The sequence below is a fragment of the Lepidochelys kempii genome, chromosome 15 (assembly GCF_965140265.1).
Source record: "Lepidochelys kempii isolate rLepKem1 chromosome 15, rLepKem1.hap2, whole genome shotgun sequence".
Taxonomy (NCBI): Eukaryota; Metazoa; Chordata; order Testudines; family Cheloniidae; genus Lepidochelys; species Lepidochelys kempii.
Genome location: NC_133270.1, coordinates 5,835,550 through 5,852,834, shown reverse-complemented (window position 1 = coordinate 5,852,834; position 17,285 = coordinate 5,835,550). Strand labels below are relative to the sequence as shown.

Genomic DNA, 17,285 nt, shown 5'->3' with positions numbered 1-17,285 from the left:
TCTCTCTGCTGGCTCTTGTTGCATTTTTGGAATGAAGGTGGCTGAAGGGAGGTTGGGGGGGATGGAGGGGATACTCAGTAGTTTTTTCAGAAAATTGGAGGGTTTCCCCCCTAAATAGCAATGAGAGAGATACTCCCTATTCCCCCTGCAGCAAGAAGGCCAGCTCCTAAGTGAGCACATGGCTGGGATTCTGACGCCTGTTCTGGTTCATAAACTGTCTCACTAGAAAATGCGGCCTGTAATTTGAGGAGAGGGCACTGGAGCTGGGAAGTTTTGCTCAATGAGCCCATTATCCAAGCCCCTTGAGAGCCCATGAAAGTTGTGTGTTGTTCCTGTCATAGCTTGTGGACTCATTTGACCTCACAAGCCACGATACAAAAGGTGAATATATGCTCTGTCCCGAGGTAGCAGCCCATCCCCAGCATGGGCCAGGGGCTAGAAAAGAAAGGGGCTCTTCCCTCCTGCAAAGAGCAGGTCTGAGCTCCTGCCCCACAAACCAACCTGCTGCTTGAAAGTCTGGTTTGTTGGCAGTTCTTCTGGCCCCCTTCCCTCCTCCCACTCCAGCCGCATGCTGAAAATGAGACCTTGCTTCAAATCCAGTGCTGTGGAGCAGTTGGGCTTGTGAAAACAATCTGCAGCGTCAGGGATACGATCAAATGGGAGGAAGTGGTGGCCTCTAAGCAGCTGTTTGGAGAGCGAGGCAGGGACTCTAGCAACTCCCTGGACTTCCTGGGCCTTGCTAGAGGAGTCAGACGCTCTGGTGAGGCAGCTGAAGGGGAACCAGCGCCAACCCCCTGCTTGCCAGCCCCCGTGGGCTCCAGCGCAGCTTGTCTAGTGACTAGGAGAGTCAGGACGTTTGGAGCCAACATTAACATCTCCTTGATTCTGTACTGCTCCAGCCCACGGGCGAGCTAACTCCCAACGCCCCCCATCCAGCCCCTGCCCAAGAGTGGGCCAGTGACCCCAGAGAGGAGACTGTCTCCTCCACGCCAGGAGTCACCAATCACCATGTACACGCACGGCAAGCAGGGGCAGGGCAGGATGAGCTCCTCACCAGCTCTGGTGACCCTGGTTTTTTTTGTTTTTTTTTTTAATTTTACACACGCACAATTGCTCTCCTTCCCACAGACAGCCTACTGGGTCACATGGACCCCAGCTCATCATGCTACACCCCAGCCCCTGACTAGCCCCCTACCCGAGCACGGTGGTGTCAGACCCCACCGCCCCGCAGTACCACACAAAAGGGACTTTGTCTTGCAAAAAAAAAAAAAAAAAGACTAGACGCTTCCATGGGGGGGGGGGGTGCAGAAATTCCACAGAATTGGAAAGTCCTCTTGTCTAGGAGGGTTTGTTTGCAAGAGTTTAAATCTAAAGCAGATGGAGCCTCCTTTCCACTGGGTTTTAGGTTACACTTGGGCTGCGTGTTTTCCCTCGGAACCTCGAGGCAGGGGGCAACCTGCTGTACGGGATCTCCCCAGAAATGCCAGCCCTGGGGCCGGCCCTGCGCTCCAGGGGCTGGGGCGAGCGGCCCACGGGTGCTGGTGGGGTTCGGGCTTGGCAGGGGGAAGAGGGAGCTGCAGCATCCCGAGAGCAGTAGACCACGACGGGGTTAATTCTCCAGAAAGCGGCGCTCGCTGGAAGGAGGGAGGGGAAGCCAAAGGCATGCGGAGCTCTGAGCTGGCACTCCAGACAGGGATGCCGAGAAACGTGCGACTAAAGTTACAAGCTCGGCCAGCCCGATCGTGGCAGTGGGGCCGATCCAGGTGACACCGGTCCCCCGGACCCAAGTGGTTCCGGGGGCAGCTGTGCATAGATGTAGGAGTGCACAGACCCTGCCCTACCAGGTGCCGCGGGTCGGAACCATGCCGGCCGGCCGGGGGCCGTTAGCTAGAACTGCCCCGTCTCCGTATCCACAGGCGGGACCCCAGCCACCCAAAACCTCCTTCGGAGGGGCCACTGATCCCCAGCGGCCAATGCCCGCAGCCAGAACGGGCACTCCAGCAGCTTTTGCCGCTTCGCCCAGCATTGGGATCGCCCCCAGCAGCCCAAATCCGGGGGGCTAGGGCAGGGCCAGCGGGACCCTCGCCCCCCAGCAGCCCCTCTCAGCGGCGGGAGAGATCGCAGGGCCAGCGGGACCCTCGCCGCCAGCAGCCCCTCTCGGGGGCGGGGGGGATCGCAGAGCCAGCGGGACCCTCGCCCCCCAGCAGCCCCTCTCAGCGGCGGGAGAGATCGCAGGGCCAGCGGGACCCTCGCCCCCAGCAGCCCCTCTCGGGGGGGGGATCGCAGGGCCAGCGGGACCCTCGCCCCCCAGCAGCCCCTCTCAGCGGCGGGAGAGATCGCAGGGCCAGCGGGACCCTCGCCCCCAGCAGCCCCTCTCGGGGGGGGGATCGCAGGGCCAGCGGGACCCTCGCCCCCCAGCAGCCCCTCTCGGGGGCGGGGGAGATCGCAGGGCCAGCGGGACCCTCGCCCCCAGCAGCCCCTCTCGGGGGGGGGATCGCAGGGCCAGCGGGACCCTCGCCCCCCAGCAGCCCCTCTCGGGGGCGGGGGAGATCGCAGGGCCAGCGGGACCCTCGCCCCCAGCAGCCCCTCTCGGGGGGGGGGGGATCGCAGGGCCAGCGGGACCCTCGCCCCCCAGCAGCCCCTCTCAGGGGCGGGAGAGATCGCAGGGCCAGCGGGACCCTCGCCCCCAGCAGCCCCTCTCGGGGGGTGGGAATCGCAGAGCCCCTCTCCAGCGGGAGGGGGCAGGCAGAGGCAGCTCTCTCCCGGGGCAGCGGGTTCCCGCGGCTGGGCAGGGGGCGGTGGGGCCGCGGCCGCTCCTACCCGCTTGCTCCGCACACGTTCCTCCCGCCGGGACGCAGCTCCTGGGCAGCTCCCCAGCTCAGCAGCAGCAGCAGCAGCGCTCCAGCCCGCCCGGGCGGAGGCAGCCCCCGGAGCCCGGCGGCCGGGCCCCCGGGCGCCTCCATCGGCGTCTCCTTCGCTCGGGCGCCGGGCTGCTGCAGCGCGGCGGCTCCTGGGCGGGGCAGCGCGGTCCGCTCTCCGGCCCGAGCGCGGCAGCCCTGGCTCCCCGGCGGCGGCTGCCTGCGGGGTCCCGGCCGGAAGCTGCAGTGCGAGAGCCGAGCTGCCCCGCCGCCGCCTCCTCCGCGCCCCTCTCGGCAGCAGCAGGAGGGCGCCCGGCCAGCCAGGAAATTCCACATTGGTTCCCCTGATCCCGGGCCAGGCTCTGGGGGACGCGGAGCCGCCGCCTTCTGCCCGCCCCGGGGCCTCCCCGCCCCGTGCCCGGCCGGGCTGCAGCTCCTCGCCCCCGCCACGGCCCTGGCCCCTTCCGAGCTCTTCTCCCTCGGGGGCACCGCGGGCGTTGGTTATTGTAGGGTCTCTTGGGAGGAGGGGGGCTGTCCCTGGGGGCCGCGATTCCTCGCTAGCAGGCGAAGGGGGTGCGGAGGGCACGGTCCGACCTCGCTGGTGTGCGGGATTTGCCCAGTGCCTTCCAGAATGACCCGGCCTTTCCCAGCCTCACCACAGCCCGAGCGAGCCAGGCTGGGGCGAGGCAGGTCGCAGCCCATGTCCGAAGCGTGTTGGGGGGAGAGACAGGGCGGCGGCCGGTCCGTTGCTGCGGAGGAGACGGCTCTTGCAGCAGCTGTGAGGGAGAGGAGCGGAGATGGCCTGTCAGGTTAGCTGTAGCCCGTCCTGAAGGGGTGGAAAAGCAAAGGCAGCTGGGACCCGATAGCAAGGGGGAGCCCACGGAGAGGTTCAAGTTCAGAGAGGGGGGGGAAAGGCGCTTTGTCTAGGAGATGAGGCTGGAGAACAGAGTTGGGGGGTCACTGCCAGCCGCAGATCGGGGGGGGGGGGCAAGACAACATGCAAATGAGCTGTCCACATTAGCTGCGTCTTTATGAGAGAGGATGAATCGCACGAGAGCCAGCCAGCTCTTTCCAGGCATGCCGACAGACCAAACATCAAAGCGAAGCTCTACAAAGCGGGACTGTACCCTGGAAAGTGGACTCTGAACATGACAAAGGGCAAACACACTCCTTGGATGTCTCAGCGGGGAAGCCTCATTCAGTGTTGGGGTCCACACTTCAGAAAAGGATGTTGAAAAATTGGAAAGGGTTCAGACAATGGCCTCGAGGGCTGGCAAACCTGTCTTCTAGTGAGAGATGAAAGAAGCTCACGGAAGGGACAGTTCTGATCATCTAGTATGACTTCCACTAAAACGCAGGCCATAGAACTTCCTCACAATAATTCCCAGAGCAGAGCTTTTAGAAAAAGCAGCCTGTCTTGATTTAAAATAGTCAGCAAGGGAGAATCCACCAAACCTTGATAAATTGTTCCAGTGGTTAATTATTCTCACCTTTAAAAAGATATGCCTTATAGTTGGAGTTGGTCCTGCTTTGAGCAGGGGGTTGGACTAGATGACCTCCTGAGGTCCCTTCCAACCCTGACATTCTATGATTCAACTTCCCACTTTTGGATCATGTTATAACTATTCCAGCTTCACTGAAGAGCCCACCATTAAATGTTTGTTCCCCAGCTAGGTACTTACAGACTGTGATCCAGTCATTGCCTAGTGTTCTCTTTGTTAAGCTAAATAGATGGAGCTGTATGAGCCTTTCACTATAGGTCATGTTTTTTAATCATTCTTGTGGCTCTTCTCTGAATCCCTCCAATGTATTAATATCCTTCTTAAAATGTGGGCACCAGAACTGGGCACAGGATTCCAGCAGTGGTCACACCAGTGCCAAATACAGAGGTAAAGTAACCTCTTTACTCCTGCTGGATCTGCCTAGTTTAGCCAAGAGAAGGTGACTTGGTCACGGTCTATCCATACCTATCTGGGGAATAGATTTCTGAGAGCAGACTGCTATTTAATCTACCAGAAAAAGGCACAGTGCGATCCAATGGATGGAAGCTGAAGCTAGAGAAATTCAGATTAGACATAAGGGGCATGTTTTTCAGAGTGAGGGTCATTAACCATTGGTAATCCATAAGGAAGTTGTTCCATTACCTGAACTCTTTAAATCAAGGCTGGAAGTCTTTCTAAAAGATCTGTCATAGCTCTGACAGAGGTTATTGGCTTGATGCAAACATTACTGGGTGAAATTTTCTGTCCTGTGCTATACCTAGACAAAATGATTCCTTCTTGCCTTCAGAGCAATGAATTTTGTCTTCCCTAGGGGGGGAAGGGTAAGTTTTCAAGCACTTGTTCAAATTTTAGGCTTAACAGGGAGGTTCCCTTGACCAGCTAAAGTGCTAGCAGTATAGTTTGCCTTGTCTGCATTAGTATTTTAATATGTGTTAGCTAACGCATGTTAAAACACACCTTTTTTCCTAGATCTGACATGGCCAACCAGACTTTACTCACTGTGGTGCAGCAGTAGTTTTTCGGGCAAGCAAGGGCGGAAAAAGAACATCCCCTAGTCGCTGCAGTCACAGGCAGAGTAGTCAGTATTCTTAATGACCTTTGGATGCTTCAAAAGAATATTGGGTCATGCTGAGTTTGGTAGTCAGTGGAGACTTGGGTGGAAATCCTGGCTGAACTGAACTCATATTGATGTCAGTGGGGCCAGATTCTACTCCTGATGTTTGCCATCAGGTTAATATAGTGAATAGTAGCTAAGTCATTTCCCAAGGTCACTGTAGTTGTAGTTGTTGAAATAAATAGGCAGCAAAGCAAAGTTTTAGTACAAGCTCCAGATTTGTTATTTAGCTGTGTAGAGCACAAATGGAACAAACAGGGATCTTCTGTAATGTGGCAGCCCAGACTTCAGAGGAGCAAACTCTGCTGGTGGCGGTGTCACTTGACAACATGGACATTGAAAGCTCTTGGCCAGCATCCCTTCCTTTTTGTTTGGCTTTTGCAGAGTTTGTTGAATTCATCACGCTTCGGCTGCCAATCTTGGAAGCATCGCTTCACCTTTTCAGTCTGATCGTTGGTCGTGGCTGGCAAAAACGTCCGTCGTGGTACTCTGCAGTGCAGTGCTGACACTTCCTCATGCAAAGGTGCCTCCAGAATGCCAAGGGAAATGGTAAATTCTCTGTTGTAAAACATGAAGGAGAATATTTGCATCTCCTGGAGCGTTTTGACCTTTGGCCTCCTCTGCAGTATCCAAACTATGGGGATAATGGTGGTGGAAAATAGTGCTGGCATGCTGATCAACCCATTGACTCCCAGTGAATGTGTGGGCCTTCAACATGATGTCCCAGACAGATCATGTTTTGGCTGAATGTTGTTCTTTTTCAATTGTACTCCAACAGTTATGAATTGCAGGAGCCTCACTAGATTTACTAATAACTAATTTTAGACACTGACTTGGACATAGACCAAAATTGGGGCCTTACAGAAAATGAGTGCCTGAGCTCCAGGAAAATCACTCTTTGCACTAGCTCCATCAAAGCCCAAATCCAAAAATACATTGAGATCATCAGTTCCAAAAGTTTGCAGCTCAGGCAATATCTTCTCTGCTGTGTCTCTGCAAGGCACACCATGGCTTTCTGTTACCTGGAACAAGTTCTCTCTGAGTATATTGTGGTGCAAGTATCTAAACCAAAATGATTATGCATTCCTTTCCCCCCACTGTTTTTTGTTTCATCTGCAGTCACACTCAGAAACTTTGAATTGTTGATTTGTTTCATATGGGTATCTGTTATTTCTTGACTAATGTTCTCAATTGGCTGATTTTAACTCAGGAAGATATTAAAGAGCAACTACTAAAGTTAGGTACTCTTTAATCAGCAGGTCCAAATAACTTGCATCTAAGAGTTTTAAAAGAGCTGGCTGAGGTATTCACTGGACTGTTAATGTTGATTTTCAATAACTCCTGGAGCACTGGGGAAGTTCCAGAAGACTGGAAGAAAACTAACTTTGTGCTAATATTTAAAAAGTGTAAATGGGTTGACCTGGGTAACTCTAGGCCTGTCAGCCTGATATCTATCCTGGGCAAAATAATGGAGCAAATGATAAATTTGGTTGATAAAAGTAATAATGTTTATATAATATACTTAGATTTCTGTAAGGCATTTGACTAGGTACTGCACAACATTTTGATTAAAAAACTAGAGTAACACAAAAATAACATGGCACACATGGATTAAAAACTAATGGACAGGTCTCAGGGTGTAATTGTAAATGGAGAATCATCGTCAAGAGGGTGTACTTCTAGTGGGGTCCTGCAGGGTTCAGTTCTTGGCCCTACACTCCTTAACATTTTTATCAATGAACTGGAAGAAAACATAAAATCATAATTGATAATGTTTGCAGATGACAGAACAAAGAATGTAGGCCATACTTACTGAATGGGGGACTCTATCCTGGGACGCAGTGAGTTTGAAAAGACTTGAGGGTTACTGTGGATAATTAACTGAACATGAGCTAATGTGATCCTTGGTTGTATAAATGGGAATTTCAAGTAGGAGCAGAGAGGCTATTTTACCTCTGTATTTGGCACTGGTGTGACTGCTGCTGGAAAACTGTGTCCAGTTCTGGTGCCAACAATTGAAGATGGAGGTTGCTGTTTTGGAGAGGGTTCAGAGAAGAGCCATGAGAAGGATGAAAGGGTTAGAAAACCTGCCGACTAGTGACAGACTCCAGGGGCGCAATCTATTGAGCTTAACAAAGAGAAGACTTGGGGTGCCTTGGGCACACACCTACATGGTGCTTTAGTCCGGGGTTCTCAACCTTTTTCTTTCTGACCCGCCCCTGACATGCTATAAAAACTCCACGGCCCCCTGGGCTCGGGGCCCCAGGCTTCAGCCCCATGTGGTGGGGCTTCAGGTTTCTGCCCTGGGCATAGACACTGAAAAAAATTAGCCAGTTCTTAGCACCCACTGGCAGCCAGCTCCATACTTCCCCCCAGCACCTCTTGCCTGCAGGCGACCCTGCCAATCAACTCTTCCCCCTCCTTCCCAGCACCTCCCACCTGCCGCAATCAGCTGTTTCATGGCATGCAGGAGGCATTGGGAGAGAGGGGGAGGAGCAAGGACAGGGCATACTCAGGGGAGGGTGCAGAAAGAGGCAGGGAAGAGGTAGAGCAGGGGTGGAATGGGGGTGGGAAGGGGTGGGGTGGAGGCTTGGGGAAAGGGGGGAGTGGGGGTGGGGCTGGGGCAAAGGAGGCGTTGAGCACCCCCCGTGTAGAGAGGAAGTTGGTGCCTATGGTTCTGGGCCCCAGCGAGTCTAATGCTGGCTTTGTTTGGCAGACCCCCTGAAACCTGCTCGCGGCTGCCCTGGACCCCTGGTTGAGTACCACTGCTTTAGTCCATATCAGAGGGGTGTACATTTTAATTTGCACTAGTGTGTTGCACACTTACTGGCCTGTACAAACACTGCTGGTGTGCACAAAAAGTTCCCCAGTGCAGATTAATGTAGGATTGTCTGAAATGGGACTACATTGATGTGAGTATGGAAATTTTAGTGCATGTTTAGGCCACACGGATTTACATTTACAACCTTCGGGTGTGGACTAAAACACCGTGTTGACAAACCATTGGTTACACTCTATAAGTGCCTCTATAGGGAACAAATATTTGATAATGGGCTCTTCAATCAGACAAAGGTAGAACAAGATCCAATGGCTGGAAGTTGAAGGTAGACAAATTCAGGTTGAAAATATGGCACACATTTTTAACAGTGAGGGTGATTAACCATTGGAACAATTTACCAAGGGTTGTGGTGGATGACTGGCCATTTTAAAATCCAGATTGGATGTTTTTCTAATAGATACATTGTAGTTCGAGGAGGGTTATTTCTGGGTGGTTCTCTGGCCTGTGTTATGCAGGAGGTCAGACTAGATGATCACAATGGTCCCTTCTGGCCTTTAAATCTCTGAATAGATTCATGTGCTGTTCATCTTTGGGACCATGATTCCCCAAGCCCATATTGCCAATTTCAACAAACGCCCTGACAAACCTCAGACAGGATTCCATCATTCTGACCAGAATCACTCTCTAAGACGTGACTGTCATCTGTGACCACTGAACAAGGCACCACAGCATTCAAGAGAAATGATACCCAGATCGGATCAGACCCAACTTCCATCTAGCCCAGTCTCCTGTCCAGCACCATCTGCTTCAGAGGAAGGTGCAAGACCCTGCAGTTATGGGCTAACCTGTCCACAGGGAAAGTTTCTCCCTAACTCCTGTCGGTGAGAAGTGGTTTCCTGCCCTGAAGCTTGATGGCATCTATCCCTTCCCAAACTCTTATTTATAAAAGATGTTTATCAGTAGCAATGCTCAATACTTTTTTGAATCCTGCTGAACTTTTGCACTCAGTGATATCTTGTGGCAATGAGTTCCAGAGGCTAATTGTGCACTGCACAAAACAGGGCCATTTTAAATGTGCTGACTTTCAATTTAATTTAGTGCCCCCTTGTTCTTAGGTAGATGGCAGGGTGAATAGAAACACCCAATCTCTGTACCAGTCGCAAACTCGCTGCTGCTTAATGCTGATGGCTCTATTAGCTTCAACACATTTGCAGAGATTTCCCCCTTCATTTTTGTACCTTGTATCACAGCAGGCATTAAGGTGTCCAGACAGAGCTCTCAGGGTCAGTGCTATCCCTAAGTGGAAGTCAGTGCTGTGTTTGCTTCATTCCGGACCTGTGCTACATCCCAAATGCTCCAGGATTTTACATGAGCAATACATTGTGGATAAGTAAATTTAGGCCTGATTGTGCCACTCTGCTGGCCAATTCTTGTTGCTTCCTGACTGTCCAACCTTGTCTGTATTCCAAAGCTAGATTTCTGAAAGCGGTTTAGTTTTGTAGCTGCTTTTATAACATCCATGTTGCGTCCTCCCTGAAGATCATGAAATCCCTTCTTATTCCCTGGTCCTTTGGGGGCTGTAATGCAGGAGTAACCACGGGGTGCTGTTACACATAATGTTATGCATTTTTTCCCCCCAGAGTGTGAGTGCTGGTCAGGTGTTGAAGAAATGCTGTGTTAATGTTAGTTGTGCGTTTGGGGAGCTGTGGCAGGCAGCAAGGGAGTGTGCTCTCTGCCTTAATCCTTCTAGCTAGAGTCACTTCTGGAGGCAGATTGGGCACTGATGTTGGGCTGAGATTCATGAAAGAAGGGAGTAGATGCGAGTCATTTGTGACCATCTCTGTTCCAGGACTGGTGTCTATAGCATTTAATAAACAAGTTGTCCTAAGAATATACCCAGACACTGCGTCCCTGATTTTCTGCTCCAATGGGAAGCTGCCCTGCAGGGCCCTGACCCTTGCTTCTGCTCAGCAAGAGGGAATGAACTCATTTCCCTGACAGCCTGGCCCTGTATCTGACTGCTTTTCTGCCATCCTGTTTCCAGTACAGAGTTTTCATTATTGCCCATTCTTTGAGCAGCCCCTTTTGAAGTCCCACTGGCTGCTTCCTCCCCACTGAATTCTTGTTGTGCAGAGGGCTTATTTCTGGAGTCCTTTTCAGGGGGCTGCTTGCATTCCTTGCCTTCCTTCTATTGCACCAGTCATGCAGGGTTGGAGGCTCCTGCTGCCATTAAAATCAATGGGGCTTTTCACTGACTTTTGGGGCAGCAGAATCACGCTCCTTTTATTCCTGGTTCCACGCTTGCTTTTTGTCTCCTTGTCAGCCTGCGTCCCCATCCCTTCTAGTGCCAGTGGCTTGGAGCATCGGTGCTGTGATTCTCAGGCAGTGTCTTGCTGTCAGCAAAAGACAACTGCTCAGCCAGTTCTTCTCTGGCTGGGAAGTTTTATTTTTTTGGATCATTTTATTTTCTGTACTAGAAGGCAAACTCCCTTGGGCCATGGGTGGCTGTATTTGTGACCCAGCATTTACTGGATCCTTAATCCCCTTTGAATATGGGATCCAGGGAATCTCAGCTCCTGGAGCGTTAGCCCAGAAATGGCCTGTCTCACTGTCCTCTGGACCTCGGCTCTGTGGCAAGAAGCCACTGGAGTTTGCCCTTCTTTTCTCTTTTTGATTCTCCCCCTACCCCTTCATTGTCAAGCTGGATCTCCCTGGTTTTCAGTCTTTCCCGATTTAGCACCAGGTCTCCACTTCCCTGTCAGGAGATCAGGACCCTGGCAAGATTTACATCCAGTTATAATCTGCCACCAGCTTTCACTGCACCCACAGGGCATGCTTACCACATGGGACCTCTTGGGAGTATTTCTATCTTAAAGAGTTTGAAAAGAAGCTGTGATTTACGAGGGTCCTCTCCACACCCTAATCACCAATCACCCCAGCCCAGGGCCATGCATACAGCTCCCCTGTGTTCATGGCTCAGTAGATATTAACATGAAGAGGCAGGTTAATTTCTACTTTGGTTACTGAGGGCTCAGGGCTAGGCTTGCCCTGCTGCGTCTCTCCCCCATGGGCTCCGGAGTACATTTGGGCTGCTTGGAGTTGGTATGCTGTCCGATTCCTGCAGAGTGGAGGTTCCCACAGGGTCTGAGCCTCTTGCAGGACTGTGCAGAATGGACCTCAGCCAGAGAGAGCAGGGCCCCTCTGGCTAGTCCTCATATGGCCCACTGGCTAGACCACCAGGTAGTCCCCGGCAATTGACACTGGCTAATTGCTGAGGGTTCAGAGAAGTCACTGGGGATGCTGTATTGAGGAGGAGGAGGGGGATTTATGGTCCCTGTGGTGAAGGCTTGGATTCATGCCTGAGTGAGTCTGGATGGGTGTATCCAGCTGAGACCCGCCCTCATACCTAGTCTGTTCTCCTCACGTGATGTGCCAAACCCTGCTGCAGATCCCCACTCCCAGGACAGAAACATGCACACTTAACATGCACACGCACGCATGCACGCGTGCTAGGCCAGTGTCCAGGAGCTTGGTGGGAGAACCGGCAGAGGAGGGGCGGGGCGATGTGCTAGTGCAGCCAGCAGGCCTGTGTTGAGGGAGGGAGGCAGGACTGAGGGCAGGTTCCCAGTACAGAAGGCCTGGGCCCAGCAGGCAGCTCTGGGGCTAGTGACCTCCCCCGCCCCGCATAGCCCCAGCTCGCCTCTAGCAGGCATGAAGGATGCCCGAGATCGAAAACAGGAACGTAGCACTGCCTCCCCCTGGTGGCCATGCTGCTGAGCTGCAGGATGCTGCAAAGCTGGTGGTCCTGTGACAGCGTGCACATGAGCCTTGTGAGCCAGTCAAAAGCTTGGTGGTGTCTGTAGGTAATCCACATTCACATGCTAGACCCAACATACAAATGGATCAGGGCTTTAAGTCCGCCTGCTTCAGGGCATGAGCCAGACATTATCTGGAGGTGGGCCCAGGCATCTCTTAGTGCCACATGGCAAGGGGCACCGAGGAGTTCTTAGGGGTTACAGAGATATTCTGTAGCTGGTAGGTACATTCTGGTTCACTAAAGAGTGTGATTGGAGGTCTCACATAAAAGCCAGGGGGTCACAGTATCATTGTGAAAGGCATGCAAGCCTGGTTTGCGAGGAGTGATCTATATACACTGAAAATTATGGTCATAAGGTCTGTTTCAGCTGAGGTGAAAAACAGGTTTTCAGTCAGCCAGCCTAAGAACATAACAGCCAGACTGGGTCCGACCAAAGATCCCTATATCCCAGTATCCTGTCTTCTGTCAGTGGCCAATGCCAGGTACCCCACAAGGAATGAACAGAACAATCAATCAAGTAATCCATCCCCTATCGCCCATTCCCAGCTTCTGGCAAACAGATATATAGAGCTTGCTTATTATAGAAACTTCTCTTACCTTTTGAAACTAAAAATTGTAACTCATTGGTGTGTGGATGTTTACCTGCTTTAACCTTGCACATAACTCTCATTTCCTTTCCCTAGTTAATAAATCTTCAGATAGTTTATTATAGGATTAGCAACAAGCATTGTCTTTGGTGTGAGATCTAAGGTGTGATTGACCTGTGGTAAGTGACCGATCCTTTAGGACTGGGAATAACCTGAATATTTCTGAGATTCTTGGTGTAAGAGACCATCTATTACAAAGGTAAACTCACCTGGGTAGCCAGATAGACTGGAGTGCCCAAGGAGGACTGTCTGTAACTCCCTGTTTAGCTGTTATAGTGTCTGAGGAGTTTACACTTGATAACTGGTGGATGAAATCCGCATATAGAATTCACAACCAATTTGGTGTTTGTGCCCTGGTTCCTAATAGTCTGCCCTGAGGGTGGTACTCACACTCTTGAGTCACTGCATGCAGTTTGACAGTGTATTGTCGCGATAGGTGACTACATATTGGTCCAAAAGGTCCCAGAACACATCGTAAACAAAGTGCTAGAAGGTTGCAGGGGTGTTCACAAGATCAGATGGCATCACTAAGTTCTCTAAGTGATCGTAATGGATTCGGAAGGTGGTCTTCCATTCATCCCCTGCCTAGATGTGCCCCAAGCCACAACCCCCACCCACCCACCCACACACACACCCTCCAGGTCCATTTTCATAGATAGCCAAGAAGACCATACGTGGTCTAGCAGTTCAGGGATCAGAGGTAAGAGGTACATATGTAGGGTAGCTGGCTCTAGTTCAGACATTGTGTAGATTCGACCCTAAAGGGCCTGTGCCCCAGACTGCAAATCTATGGGGCAGTTGTAGTCCCGGTGTGGGGGTAGGGTAGCTGCATTATTTTTCTCTAAAACATCCCCATAGTCTCGTTATTGACAGGTAGATTGAGGGTCAGTCTTGAGTATGGCCCCATCTGACCTCTCACAAGTGCCCGGGATTCCCTGGAGATGAGCACTGCCTCACGCTAGAAGGGTCTACCCAGGTCCAAAGACCCACTGTTAGCTGTGGGCAGACAGACTTGAAGGCAAAATTTGTAGGGGAAGCTGATTTTTTGTTACCACCAGAAGACCTGGGGGTTGTAGAGAGACACTGAGTATCAGCAGGAAATGCAGGTAACAGATTGCACTGAATTGCAGTGTCGCTCGGTGTCCTTGGATGGTGACTTCCAGGATGCAGTCTCTTCCTCCATCGGACCTGGGGACAGGAGTGACCAGACTATCATCTCTAGGAGGTCCAGGGTAGATTTCAGCCATATGGGCATTTGCACAGCTTGAGCTGTAATGGTGTATATAAAGTTAGCAGCAGCAGCAGAATCAACAAGGGCCCAGCATGGAGGTATCTGTTGGGATTCATCCTGAATGCATAACTCTATCCGTACATGAAAGTGCACGGAGGACCTATGTGGCCCACAGCACATTCCAGTCAGGTCTCTCCGGACTAGTGTTTGCAAAGGGCAGGCAGCCAGAGCGGGGCCAGGCTCACTGCCATGAAAACGTAGGTTATTATGCTGGCATCGCTCCCCCACCTTGGTGGTCAGATGTGAGTGAGCCAGACTGACCCGCCTGGGCTCGGGAGTCTGGTCTGCAGCTGATGGGGCTGGGGTATCAATGGGACAGCTACGACACCCTTTTTTCTCCCCCCTTCACTCACACAACTGGTTGTCAATACAGAGAGCTAAGTTGATGAAGGCATCCAGACTGGTCAGTGTTTCTGCCTGGGCCTGCTTGTCCTTGGTCTCTTCCTGGAGCCTGTCTCAAAACGGATAAAGCTGAGCTGTCCCATTCCATTCTGCGTCAGTAGTGAGCCATTGGAAAGGTGAGGTGTATGAGGTAGCCCAGCCCAGTCAGAGCCTCCGCAGGGTGGCTTCGGCTGAGTAGCACTGAAGAGTTGAGAATGCTTGCAGGGAAGTGTTCCAGTCCTACACCACTGGGGTATTTTGTTCCAAGAGGGGAGAGCCAGTCTAACACTTCCACTTTTGCCTGCTCTGTGGAATAGGTCTGGGGTGGAGCAGGAAAAATAGGTGGCATTGATTGAGGAACCCTCTGAATTTTGGGCTGCTTCCACCAAAATGCTCAAGCAGGGTTACCCGGGACCTTGTTGGGGAAGCAGGGCCATGATCCATGCCTGGCTGCAGTGTTTTCTTTGGGGAAGTGGACCACTTGTTCCTGAAGGGGCTGATTCGCAGCCAAAAATTGCATCACCTGAGCTCACCGTGCATGATTTTCTGCCTGGAGATGGTCAATCTGCTCCTGCGGTCCTGGTGTCCGTTGGGGTGTGCTGGGGGGTGGTAAGCCTGAGGCCATTTCCACAGAGGGAGTTAGGGGTCTTCTAGCCCATGCAAACTTTCACAGCTGGGGCTTGGGTGGTCAGGATTAGTGGCTGGAGCAGTGACGGTCAGAGGCCAAGAACAGTGACAATGGGCAGAGTCAGGAACCAGGGGTCAGCGCCAAGACTCAGAGCTGGGGTCAGTTGTCCAAGAGCAAGCTGGCAGGCAGATCTGTAGCTATAGCTGGCGGAGGAGTCTATCTTGTTGCACAGACACTTCTGGGAACCCCTCTTGGGCTTAAATAGGGAGCCTGGACCAATAAGGGGCCATGAGAGAAGTTGTCAGTTTGGCCATCTGGGGTGGTACTTTCTGTGGTAGGTACGTCCATAGGGTCTGTGTCATCGGGTCTATGTGCTAACGCTGCTGGGTAACGGCTTGGAGGCACTGGCCATTCTGCACTCTGCAGAACCTCACACCCTGGCATCCTTCACCTAGGAGGTAAGTGGACAGCAAGTGCCCTCATGAAAGAGGGCTGTTAGCCAGGCCTGGCTGAAACCACTGGAGATAACTTTGGGTGAGAAAAGCTTCTTTAGACAGGAGGTCAAACCTGGTAGTTATGTTTAGGCTCCAGAAAGCATGTTATTGATTGTGTTTTATATGTAGCCATTTGTTTCCAGTGTTCTGACTCACTAGCTGTAGACCATTCTTTGCTAATATTCTTGTTTTCACTCTTGCTGGCTCTATTTCCTGTGTGTTACACAGAGCTGGGTTCTGAGGCCTAGCTAAGAAGCTGGTGTGTTGGCAACAGCAGTCCTGGTAACTCCGTGTTCAGGGGAGCAGGGGCTGGATACTACAGGGAACATTTGGAGGCCTCGGGGCATTTCTAGCACTCGCTGTACAGAGAGAGCGAGGCCTAGGAGGCAGTTCTTGTGCTACCAGAGGCTGGTGGTTTTAGGGAGCTGATCCACAGCAGGACTAGACAAGACGTCCTCGCATGAAGGGCAGGGGCCTCGCAACCCTGAGTACCCCTGAGAGTGTCACCAATGGGTACAGTGAGAAACTTCCGTGGGGCAAGTTAGTCCACCATTATCCACTGCAGGGTTCTTGCCTCTTTCTCTGAAGCAGCTGGCTCCGGCCACTTTTGGAACAGGCACTGGGCAAGATGGACCATGGGTCTCTGGCAGTTCTTGGGCTCCTCCAAGGGACAGTGCTGTATTTCCTACATGCCATGTTATATTTATTACGGACAATATTCCAGTCTTTGCTTTAAGGCAGGAGCACTGGTGCCCTAGAGGAATGTATTCTGGAATATGCCTGCAGTGCCATGCGTGCAGGGCTATGCCAATGTGGACAGAAAATAAGGGATCCTTGACTTAGCCTTGTTCCATGTCACAAAGGAACAAGAGGCCTTTTGCCTGCACTTCTAGAATTTACTATATTGGACAAGCTCCGCCTTGCCCAGGGATACATCACTCAGCACACCGGAGGGGCAGTGCTCAAGGCAGGGCTCCTGCCTGAGGATAAAAATAAACCTAGCTCAGCTGCCTCATCCACTCAGTTTCCAGTCCATCCTGTGCACTGAGCAGGCCGGGGTTCTGCAGAAGCAACGTACGTGATCATAGGGTTAAGGACTAGATCACAATGCATACACAACAGAGGGCGGAACTAAGGCTGCATGGACATAACTGACATTTCCTGCCTCTTCAGCACTTCATTGTGCAGCCTTAATGTGCTTTTAACAATGTTTACATGGAATTAACAGAGGATTAATTAACACTATCAAGTCTAATGACCGGTGGTTGTGATACAGAGTATCCTTTAGAAAGAGACAGCCAGTCTTGATGTAAAAAGACTTCATGTGATGAAGAATCCACTACATCACTTGGTAAGTTTCTCCAATGGCTAATTATTCTCAGTTAAAAGTTTGTGACTTAGTTCTAGGCTTGTCAGAATTTGATTGTTTAAACATGTCATTGGACAATGTTGATATTTATTTTTAAGCATTTTTATGACCAATTTAATTTTTCACAGTTGTGGGGAATTATTGGAGAGGTCAGACAATTGTTTCATGACAGAAGCCCTTTTGAATTTCAAAAAAGTAAAGCTTTATAAACCATTGAAACACCAATTGTCAACATCATGTCAAAGTATGCAAAGTAAATACCCTTAAGTCAAATCATAACTGTTTTCAATATTCATTCACTAGCCCATTTGCAACAAGCCAGATTCAGAAGTCTAGATTACTGGGTTTTGACTCTGATGAGTTCTCAAGCAGCATTACCCCCCCCCCCCCCCCCCGACACTTTGC

General features: G+C 51.5%; 1 protein-coding gene across 2 annotated transcripts in view; it reads right to left on the bottom strand.

Moving 5' to 3' along the window:
• SCARF2 (scavenger receptor class F member 2) overlaps positions 1-3,654 on the bottom strand; it is a 107,376-nt gene extending 103,722 nt beyond the window's left edge. For both annotated transcript variants that reach the window (XM_073313044.1, XM_073313045.1), the window contains exon 1: positions 2,821-3,654. In XM_073313044.1, the coding sequence (XP_073169145.1) occupies positions 2,821-3,194 (374 nt within the window). In that variant the 5' untranslated portion in view covers positions 3,195-3,654. The remainder of the gene's footprint in view (positions 1-2,820) is intronic.
• Between the last annotated feature and the right edge of the window lie 13,631 nt (positions 3,655-17,285).